This window comes from Callithrix jacchus, chromosome 17 (assembly GCF_049354715.1).
Source record: "Callithrix jacchus isolate 240 chromosome 17, calJac240_pri, whole genome shotgun sequence".
In the NCBI taxonomy this organism is placed as follows: domain Eukaryota; kingdom Metazoa; phylum Chordata; class Mammalia; order Primates; family Cebidae; genus Callithrix; species Callithrix jacchus.
Window position 1 is genome coordinate 5,412,312 of NC_133518.1, and position 11,221 is coordinate 5,423,532.

An 11,221-nucleotide genomic window follows, 5' to 3' on the forward strand; every position below is an offset into this window, starting at 1 on the left:
CCCCAGAATTGTGGGACACAGCAGCACTGGTGGGTGGGAAAGTGAGGGTCCCCAGATGGGGAGGGACAAGGTCTTCTGAGGGATGCCCTCTTACCTGGCTTCTTTAGGAGTCCCATATCCATATCCTGTCATCCTAGCATTTTGGGATCAGGGGACAGGAAGCAAGAGGTTAAGAAGATGGCAGAGGCAGAGGTGGGCAGAGTGAGTGGCTCAGCCACTCCCCTCACCTGTGTCTAGGTCTTGTTGTCTGCACTGTAGCTCACCTGTTCCTGTTTCACCCTTTAAATGGAATGTTCCACTTGCCCTGTGAACCCAGGGGAGAAACAAATTTCCTGTTCAAGAAAAGCTTTCTTCTTTAGAGACCGAGGTCCTTGGAATTCCATCCAATAACCCTTCAGATGACAGCGGAGTGACTGGCTAACAGCAAACGCAGAGAAGGACCTTGGAAGGACAAGACTGACCCTAACCAGCCACCACTCCCCCTGGCCCGGGGATGGTCTAACCAAGGAGACTGGAGGGGAACAGACAGACACCTGCTGCCTCTGTAGCTCCTGGCAGACCTCACAGGTGTCAGACGGGTACCCCAACCAAGCTGGGGTGAAAATAGCAGAAGCAGCCGGGCACAGTGGCTCATGCCTGTAATCCCAGCACTTTGGGAGGTTGAGGAAGGTGGATCACGAGGTCAGAAGTTCAAGACCAGCCTGGCCAAGATGGTGAAACTCCATCTCTTAAAAAAAAAAAAAAAAGAAAATAGGAGAACTCTCCTTAACTTCTTCTCCTGTGCCCTTCCCTGAATCAAGCTTGTTTTTCTTCTAGGTCCTTATCTCCCCGCCTCAGAGACCTTTATCCACCTCATCTCCTACCTCCACAATGGCACAGGGCAGCAGAGATGCCAGTATGGAAGCCGACAAGCTTTTAACAGGGACAGCACGTATGCCGGCACTGGGGAGGAGGGAATAGTACCTCAGGGACAGGTCCAGGGGTTCTCATTCCACAGGGGCTTCAACTGCTCTAAACCCAACCCCTAGAGGTATCAACACAGGCCTCAGTGCCCTCACGTGCCCCAGAGCTCTGCCAGCTTGGCTCAGAACCCTGACCCACAGTCTTGCTCCACACCAAGATATGTGGGTTCTCTCTGGCAGAAATAGGAGAACCACAGCCCTGTCCAGCAGTTTTCTGACTCCCGTGAGATGAACTGGACTTTGATTGCAGCAGGACTGATTTAGGTTAGACACCAAGAAGCACTTGAAATGGGTGATAAGAGGACATTTAGGACTCTGTCCTTGGGCTTTAAAATTGAAGCCAACTTCCTCTCCATTGACCACAGCTTAATAGCTGTTTTCATCAAGTGACTCTCCTGCTCAGAAATCCTCAGGGGTCGTCCCTCCCCTGCCTACTACAGAAGGGTCTACCTCCAGGGCTTGGCACCCAGGGCCCACAGCAGCATGTCCCCACTCATCTTTCAAATGTCATCTTCTACGGCTCCATGTGGCAGTTTTCTAGTTCAACCTGACTGAGTTTTGCAATATTTCCCGAAAGACCTTAGGCATTCCTGCTCTGGCTATGTCTTTCCCCTTCCCTCTCCCCCAGATGCCTATAAATCCAAATCTTCCCGGAGAAGGAAGGTGGACACCATGTTAAGGCTGAGCTCGAATGCCACCTCTTCCAGAAAGCCTCGGTTACGCACCCCCAGCCCACAGATAACCCCCTCCATGGTGAAGCTGTAGGCATAGGTTAGCCAGTTATTCCCTAGAAATGTCCTGAGCATGACAGTGCTAGAGACTGAACAGAGAGGTGGGCCCTGCCCTCAAGGAAACCCTAACCTAGAGAATGGATACTGACAAAAGCAAACCAACAAAGCCATCCTCCCATCAGAGGCAGCCTGGGATGAGGACAGCGTTGAGTGGGGAGCCAGGGAGGCCCCAGGGGAGGCCACAGCATGGCCACACAGCATGAGAGGAGGAGGCTGGGCATTCCAGAGGGAGTCACAGGAAGGAGATGGGAGATGGCTGGGGTCCCTAGACTAGGTCAAGGTGCGTGTTGGGAAGTAACAATAATTCTAGAAGCATTTACTCTGTGTTTACTATGGACACGGTGGGAATGCTTCCTATTTATGAGCTTGATTATTCCTCACAACCAAATGAGGCTGGACGGGTATTTGGGGACCAGACTGTGGAGTCTCAGGATACACATAATACAATGCGTGAAGTGGCTCCTGCTCAATAAATATTTTTCATTGATCAATGGATAGATGGTCCTTGAAGGCTCACTCCCAGTGGGAGGAAGCTAGACTTTTCCAGGAGCAACTGAAGCTCTGAAAAATATTTTTCTCACTTTTTATTTTATTAAAAGAAACCCCGGGACTGAGGAGGGGAGGAGAGGCCCTTGTTGGGTAAGAACCTGGCTTTCTCAATACAGGATGTGGAGAGTGGGTGTCAGAGCACTCCTTGTGCCCACAAGAAACCCAAGTCGGCTCAGGGGACAGCTGCTGGGAAAGACAGCTGCAGGCCACTCAGAATAGGGACATGGGAGAAATGCTTCCAATGGGTGAGTCCAGGGGTACCCAACCCCTTGTTCCCAGCACCAGTGCAGGATATGCAGGGGTAAGTTTCGCTCAGCACCACCCAGAGCTGGCTGAGCCTCCAGAGCTGAGCTTGCCCCACCTCCCGACTCACTGGCACACTGACTTAGCTAACTTATTCCGCAGAGATGGAGGGCCTTCTAAAAGCTCAGTTTCCCTCGGTTTCCATCTTTCCTGGCCTCCCAGTCTTTGATTTAACTTCTCTCTGGCCGACTGCAACGTAAGCCCATTCCCCACTGGAGAACTCAAGACAGATATCAAACGTACCTATTTAAACCCATTTCCCACTAGGGAATCAACAGAGATATCAGCTCATTCCTCTTTCCTTTGGCCTCAAGTTAGAATATCCCAGGGTGGGCCTCAATCAACCCTACTGTATTTTGCCAGGGGCAACTGAAGCTGAAGAACAGAGGAGCCAGATGACAAACCCCAGACAGGTAAAGTGGCCTCCTGTTCGTGTCTCCTCCTTAAACGTCTCCAAGGCTAATCACATAATCTACCGCACCATCTGCAGCAGAGATAACTAGAACTGGATGTCTGGAGGTGCCTTCCAGTCTCCTACAGCCTGGACCAAGTCACCAAGCATCTCTCGGCCTCTTCTCCCCACCTGTAGAATGGAATGGAACCTACGCTTGCCAAATTCAGCTCTTCTGAGCATAAAATAACTTGGTAAATAGAAAAATGTCTTAAAAAGTTAAGCATAGAATACTACTGATAGAATACCAGTCCAGGCCGAAAGAGGCCCCCAGGCACAGCAAGCAGCCCTGAGCCCTGAGTCCTAGCTCCAGTCAGGGGCTCCAGCTTACAAGGCCTTTCCTGATTTCACTCTGGAAAAGGATAAGATAACAACCAGCACGTGCCGGCAGCCAGGCCTCTTCCGAAGGTTTATCAGCAGCATCTGCCCAACCAGGAATGCAAGCCTGGCCCCATCTGTAGCCTTTGCCCCCTCAACCAGCTCTGAGGGTCTGGGCCTATTTTCTTTAGAATCTCACATCTGAAAACAGGAAGCACCTTCTGATCCATCTCAGAGCCCCACCAACACTCCCGGCTAGAGCTCCACCCACCTTTGAACACAGGCCACACGGAGGAAATCTGCCATTTCTTTTCCTCGGAAGTTTTCCTCTCACTACCCTGCCTTTCAAACTGTGGCTTTGGAGTCATCAGTGGGTCGGGAGCCCAGATTAGTAAAACAAAATCCAAATTGGCACATAGGAGAAATGCATTTTTAAAAATTGGATGGAACAGAATAGAACATAGTGTACACTGCACTTGCTAAGGATAAGTATTATTTCGGGATCCTTTTGTTAAAATACACGCACACACACAGTATCAGAATCCTGACTCAGCCATTTAGTCCTTCCCTGCTTCCATCTCTTAAATTTAAAATGAGGATGATTAACAGCATCCACTTCACATCGCTGTTGTGAGGACTGCGTTTGTTAATATTCATGGAGCATTTGGAAAAGTACTTGACACAGGCGCTACATAAAAGTGTTCTTTCATACACTTATACACACAGGGGTGCATGTGGGGTACAGCTGCGTGCATGGGTATCTTTGCTGACAAGATAAATATCCTTCTGCAGCCTGGGGGAAGCTGAAAGTCGCTATGTGGGAGAAGCTAAGAAGTGTTTCTCCAAAGACAATATGTCCTTAGAGTCCAATTCCCAGTGCTTAGGAGATTTCACAGGTGTCTGTCCTGGCTTTAGAGAAGGGGACAGAGGTGACTGGAGGAGCAGTGGCTGGACAGAGCAGGTAGAGGATCTCTGAGCACAGGGTCAAGTGCTTCAAATGGACTCAGTTACAATTCAGCAGGGTCGGTACCATTGTCACCCCTGCTGTGCAATGAGGAAGCAGAACCACAGAGAGGTTAAGTTCCCACACAGCTAAAAAGTAGCAGCACCGGGTGCGGTGGCTCACGCTTGTAATCCCAGCACTGTGGGAGGCTGAGATGGGCAGATCACGAGGTCAGGAGTTTGAGACTAGCCTGGCCAACATGGTGAAACCCCATCTCTACTGAAAATACAAAAATTGGCTGGGTGTGGTGGTGCGCACCTGTAGTCCCAGCTACTTGGGAGCCTGAGGCAGGGGAAGTGCTTGAACCTGGGAGGCAGAGGGTGCAGTGAGCTGAGATGGCACCACTGCACTCCAGCCTGGGTGACAGAGAAAGACACCATCTCAAAAAAAAAAAAAAAAAAGTAGCAGGGCTGGGATTTGAATGCTGCTCCCAAGTCTGGGCTTGGAACCACTGGACTATAGCGACTGTTTCACCTTGCAGCCAACTTCTCGCCTAGGAGGGGAAGGCTGGCCCTATGAAGTTTTGGCCACTGAGAAGCTGGCCTTGTCAATGAGAGGGGTGGCTTCATAGGGGTGGCCTCCTAGGCACTCGCTATGAATCCAAGCGATTTAATTTTCAAGTGGCTCTAATTCAGGAAACAATACCTGCAGTTTCCCACGATAAAGTCCAGAGCTTTCTACTACAATAGCTGGCGATAATAAACTTGGTTAACAGGACTCATAACCATATAATGCATTAAGTACTTGATTACTTTGAATAGTATAAACCTGACTAGATGATATTACATCTCTCCCACACCCTTTATTCTAGAAGACTTGGGTTCTTTCTGAGCATGTCTTGTTTCATTTTCTCCATGGCCCAGACATGTCAGGAGGGGAAGAGTCTGGTTTTACAGCCCTGAGAGACCCGTGGCTCACCAGAGGCCACTCTATGAGTGAGCCCGCAGTGGAGACAGGGAAGGTTTCTGGTCTGGTCAATGGGAGAACAGAAAGTCAGGTGATCTGTCTCCAGGCTCCTGTGGTCCCTAGCTCTCCCAGGCTGCCCTTGCTTCCTTCCCATCTTGACAACCATGCAAAGTCCCCCAAAAACAAGGTACTTGGTTCATCTCTAGAACTGACGCCGTGCCACATCAACCCAGTGGATACTTCTGGTGGGAAGGAAAGAGGAGACAGAAGACAGGAGTGGGCTGTAACTGTGAATTCACTCTCCTTTCCCTGCGAGGCGCCCACAGTCCTTTCCTGGGCTAAGGAACATTTCATAACACAGGATGCAGGAGAAGGAGCAGCCTGTCAGCCTCCAAAATTTCCAGTGTCCTATTCGCTGTTTTTACAAATGAGAGCTGGCTAACTATCTCCTCATACTCGGCACAACCCATGACTTTTCACATCTTTTCGTTCTGTGGTAAGCTCCAAACATTTTCTTTTTAATAACTGAGGAAACTGAGATCAGGAGACATTAAGAGACTTGCTCGTTGTCACGCTGTGTGAACGTAAGCGAGGGAGAGTCCCGTTAAAGCAGGCTTATTTCAGAGCCAGTAGGCACCTCTAGTCCCCATACATCCCCTGTCCCCACCCAAAAGGAGTGGCCCTCCCTCTTGTGCACTTTGTCTGTAAGTCAGACGCAGGTATTTCTGAGTCATCCTGTGGTCCCGCCCTGCAGCCATTTGTTTCCACGTCTGTCTCCCCCGGAGACTCCGAGTTCCCGCCCTGCAGCCATTTGTTTCCACGTCTGTCTCCCCCGGAGACTCCGAGTTCCCGCCCTGCAGCCATTTGTTTCCACCTCTGTCTCCCCCGGAGACTCCGAGTTCCCGCCCTGCAGCCGTTTGTTTCCACCTCTGTCTCCCCCGGGGCACTCCGAGTTCCCCCCCTGCAGCCGTTTGTTTCCACCTCTGTCTCCCCCGGGGCACTCCGAGTTCCCCCCCTGCAGCCGTTTGTTTCCAAGTCTGTCTCCCCGGGAGACTCCGAGTTCCCCCCCTGCAGCCCTTTGTTTCCAAGTCTGTCTCCCCCGGAGACTCCGAGTTCCCGCCCTGCAGCCGTTTGTTTCCACCTCTGTCTCCCCCGGAGACTCCGAGTTCCCGCCCTGCAGCCGTTTGTTTCCACCTCTGTCTCCCCTGGGGCACTCCGAGTTCCCCCCCTGCAGCCGTTTGTTTCCACCTCTGTCTCCCCCGGGGCACTCCGAGTTCCCCCCCTGCAGCCGTTTGTTTCCAAGTCTGTCTCCCCGGGAGACTCCGAGTTCCCCCCCTGCAGCCATTTGTTTCCAAGTCTGTCTCCCCGGGAGACTCCGAGTTCCCGCCCTGCAGCCGTTTGTTTCCAAGTCTGTCTCCCCCGGAGACTCCGAGTTCCCGCCCTGCAGCCGTTTGTTTCCAAGTCTGTCTCCCCCGGAGACTCCGAGTTCCCCCCCTGCAGCCGTTTGTTTCCAAGTCTGTCTCCCCCGGAGACTCCGAGTTCCCGCCCTGCAGCCGTTTGTTTCCACCTCTGTCTCCCCCGGGGCACTCCGAGTTCCCCCCCTGCAGCCGTTTGTTTCCACCTCTGTCTCCCCCGGGGCACTCCGAGTTCCCCCCCTGCAGCCGTTTGTTTCCAAGTCTGTCTCCCCGGGAGACTCCGAGTTCCCCCCCTGCAGCCGTTTGTTTCCAAGTCTGTCTCCCCGGGAGACTCCGAGTTCCCGCCCTGCAGCCGTTTGTTTCCAAGTCTGTCTCCCCCGGAGACTCCGAGTTCCCGCCCTGCAGCCGTTTGTTTCCAAGTCTGTCTCCCCCGGAGACTCCGAGTTCCCGCCCTGCAGCCGTTTGTTTCCACCTCTGTCTCCCCCGGAGACTCCGAGTTCCCGCCCTGCAGCCGTTTGTTTCCAAGTCTGTCTCCCCGGGAGACTCCGAGTTCCCGCCCTGCAGCCGTTTGTTTCCACCTCTGTCTCCCCCGGAGACTCCGAGTTCCCGCCCTGCAGCCGTTTGTTTCCAAGTCTGTCTCCCCCGGAGACTCCGAGTTCCCGCCCTGCAGCCGTTTGTTTCCACGTCTGTCTCCCCCGGAGACTCCGAGTTCCCGCCCTGCAGCCGTTTGTTTCCAAGTCTGTCTCCCCCGGAGACTCCGAGTTCCCGCCCTGCAGCCGTTTGTTTCCACGTCTGTCTCCCCCGGAGACTCCGAGTTCCCGCCCTGCAGCCGTTTGTTTCCAAGTCTGTCTCCCCCGGAGACTCCGAGTTCCCGCCCTGCAGCCGTTTGTTTCCACGTCTGTCTCCCCCGGAGACTCCGAGTTCCCGCCCTGCAGCCATTTGTTTCCAAGTCTGTCTCCCCCGGAGACTCCGAGTTCCCGCCCTGCAGCCGTTTGTTTCCAAGTCTGTCTCCCCCGGAGACTCCGAGTTCCCGCCCTGCAGCCATTTGTTTCCAAGTCTGTCTCCCCCGGAGACTCCGAGTTCCCGCCCTGCAGCCGTTTGTTTCCACGTCTGTCTCCCCCGGAGACTCCGAGTTCCCGCCCTGCAGCCGTTTGTTTCCAAGTCTGTCTCCCCCGGAGACTCCGAGTTCCCGCCCTGCAGCCGTTTGTTTCCACGTCTGTCTCCCCCGGAGACTCCGAGTTCCCCCCCTGCAGCCGTTTGTTTCCAAGTCTGTCTCCCACGGAGACTCCGAGTTCCCGCCCTGCAGCCGTTTGTTTCCAAGTCTGTCTCCCCGGGAGACTCCGAGTTCCCGCCCTGCAGCCATTTGTTTCCACCTCTGTCTCCCCCGGAGACTCCGAGTTCCCGCCCTGCAGCCGTTTGTTTCCAAGTCTGTCTCCCCCGGAGACTCCGAGTTCCCCCCCTGCAGCCGTTTGTTTCCACCTCTGTCTCCCCCGGGGCACTCCGAGTTCCCGCCCTGCAGCCGTTTGTTTCCACCTCTGTCTCCCCCGGAGACTCCGAGTTCCCCCCCTGCAGCCGTTTGTTTCCACCTCTGTCTCCCCCGGAGACTCCGAGTTCCCGCCCTGCAGCCGTTTGTTTCCAAGTCTGTCTCCCCGGGAGACTCCGAGTTCCCGCCCTGCAGCCGTTTGTTTCCAAGTCTGTCTCCCCGGGAGACTCCGAGTTCCCGCCCTGCAGCCGTTTGTTTCCAAGTCTGTCTCCCCCGGAGACTCCGAGTTCCCGCCCTGCAGCCGTTTGTTTCCAAGTCTGTCTCCCCGGGAGACTCCGAGTTCCCGCCCTGCAGCCGTTTGTTTCCAAGTCTGTCTCCCCGGGAGACTCCGAGTTCCCGCCCTGCAGCCGTTTGTTTCCAAGTCTGTCTCCCCCGGAGACTCCGAGTTCCCGCCCTGCAGCCGTTTGTTTCCACCTCTGTCTCCCCCGGAGACTCCGAGTTCCCGCCCTGCAGCCGTTTGTTTCCACCTCTGTCTCCCCCGGGGCACTCCGAGTTCCCCCCCTGCAGCCGTTTGTTTCCACCTCTGTCTCCCCCGGAGACTCCGAGTTCCCCCCCTGCAGCCGTTTGTTTCCAAGTCTGTCTCCCCGGGAGACTCCGAGTTCCCGCCCTGCAGCCGTTTGTTTCCAAGTCTGTCTCCCCGGGAGACTCCGAGTTCCCCCCCTGCAGCCGTTTGTTTCCAAGTCTGTCTCCCCCGGAGACTCCGAGTTCCCCCCCTGCAGCCGTTTGTTTCCACCTCTGTCTCCCCCGGAGACTCCGAGTTCCCGCCCTGCAGCCATTTGTTTCCACCTCTGTCTCCCCCGGAGACTCCGAGTTCCCCCCCTGCAGCCGTTTGTTTCCACCTCTGTCTCCCCCGGAGACTCCGAGTTCCCGCCCTGCAGCCGTTTGTTTCCAAGTCTGTCTCCCCCGGAGACTCCGAGTTCCCGCCCTGCAGCCATTTGTTTCCACGTCTGTCTCCCCCGGAGACTCCGAGTTCCCCCCCTGCAGCCGTTTGTTTCCAAGTCTGTCTCCCCCGGAGACTACGAGTTCCCGCCCTGCAGCCATTTGTTTCCACCTCTGTCTCCCCCGGAGACTCCGAGTTCCCGCCCTGCAGCCGTTTGTTTCCACGTCTGTCTCCTCCGGAGACTCCGAGTTCCCGCCCTGCAGCCGTTTGTTTCCACCTCTGTCTCCCCCGGAGACTCCGAGTTCCCTCCCTGCAGCCGTTTGTTTCCACGTCTGTCTCCCCCGGAGACTCCGAGTTCCCCCCCTGCAGCCGTTTGTTTCCAAGTCTGTCTCCCCCGGAGACTCCGAGTTCCCCCCCTGCAGCCGTTTGTTTCCAAGTCTGTCTCCCCCGGAGACTCCGAGTTCCCGCCCTGCAGCCGTTTGTTTCCACCTCTGTCTCCCCCGGAGACTCCGAGTTCCCGCCCTGCAGCCGTTTGTTTCCAAGTCTGTCTCCCCCGGAGACTCCGAGTTCCCGCCCTGCAGCCGTTTGTTTCCACGTCTGTCTCCCCCGGAGACTCCGAGTTCCCGCCCTGCAGCCGTTTGTTTCCACGTCTGTCTCCCCCGGAGACTCCGAGTTCCCCCCCTGCAGCCGTTTGTTTCCACGTCTGTCTCCCCCGGAGACTCCGAGTTCCCCCCCTGCAGCCGTTTGTCTACACGTCTGTCTCCCCCGCGGCACTCCGAGTTCCCCCCTGCAGCCATTTGTTTCCACGTCTGTCTCCCCAGCGGCACTCCGAGTTCCCCCCTGCAGCCATTTGTTTCCACGTCTGTCTCCCCAGCGGCACTCCGAGTTCCCCCCTGCAGCCATTTCTTTCCACGTCTGTCTCCCCAGCGGCACTCCGAGTTCTCGCCCTGCAGCCATTTCTTTCCACATCTGTCTATCCCGGGGCACTCCGAGTTCTCGCCCTGCAGCCATTGCTTTCCACGTCTGTCTCCCCCACAGCACTCCGAGTTCCTTGAGGGCAGTGGCCGTGTCTCACTCATCTTTGCATTCCTGGTATCTGGCATATAAACATTTCTCAATAAATATCTGGGGAAGAAAGCGAGGAAAGGGAGGGCAGAAGGGAGACACAAAGAGGGAGGAAAGAGAGAAGGGAGAAAGGGACAGGGCAGGCAGGGAAGAGGAGGGAGGGAGGAAAAGGGTGAGCGGGTACCAGGAGCACATGGTCACCTCAAGCCAATGCGGCTGAATCACGGCACATCACTCCCTGTGGGTCTAATTCTAAATGGGACAAGTGGAGCAGGCTGTCCTCCTAGAATCTATCCGGGATGTCAGTAGAGAGCACGACTAGCAGAGTGGCCTTTCAGCCACCAAGGGGCCAGGAAGCCACAGGACTTAAGGCACTGCTGCCCCATGTCTGTATTCTCTCCTTTCCCACCACAAAGGAAGGGAAGAAAGGACCGGCTGCCTCTTCCCTGGGGGAATGCTATGCTCCACCTGCCTTCATGCCTCCATGCCCACCCATTCAGTGGAGGCTTGATGCTGCCTTGGGTGATGGAGGCAGATTTAGGAGGATGGCAGCGTGCAATGTACACTGGGTAGACCCCTCCACTTGACTCCCAACCCCTGAAATCGGTGAGCATGGGGGGTGCTTCTCAGATGGGGAGCCAGTGCCAGCAGTGCCCTGAAGAAGGAGCCATGGCCTCCCCAGGAGCCTGTGGGTGGGAGGGAGGAGTGGCTTCTACAGGAAGGGGCTCTGAGTAGGCTTGGTGCCTGCATGACTCAGGGAAACAACTAGAAACCATAACTTGGCAACTTAGCTTCTCTCGGGAATTTCCCTGGCACAGAGACATAGGGAGACTTTCTGGTCAGCCCTATTTATAATGAGCCCCTGTGGGGCCCCACAGCTCCTCCTTCTTTTCTGGAAAGTGCTGGGTCCCCTATCTCTCCCCACATGGCTATTGTTTAGGCATCAACCACCCCTTCCACATGCTCTGTGGATGTCTCTGTATGCACAGCACAGTGGCTGGCCGGCGGCACTCTTAGAGCTGCATCTCTGGAGTA

General features: G+C 55.3%; 1 protein-coding gene across 1 annotated transcript in view; it reads right to left on the bottom strand.

Moving 5' to 3' along the window:
- The window catches only part of LOC128931306 (uncharacterized), a 29,741-nt gene extending 19,541 nt beyond the window's left edge, over positions 1–10,200 (bottom strand). Inside the window, exon 1 of the mRNA XM_078355010.1 lies at positions 95–10,200. Coding sequence (XP_078211136.1) covers positions 5,923–10,200 — 4,278 coding nt within the window. The 3' untranslated portion in view covers positions 95–5,922. The remainder of the gene's footprint in view (positions 1–94) is intronic.
- Between the last annotated feature and the right edge of the window lie 1,021 nt (positions 10,201–11,221).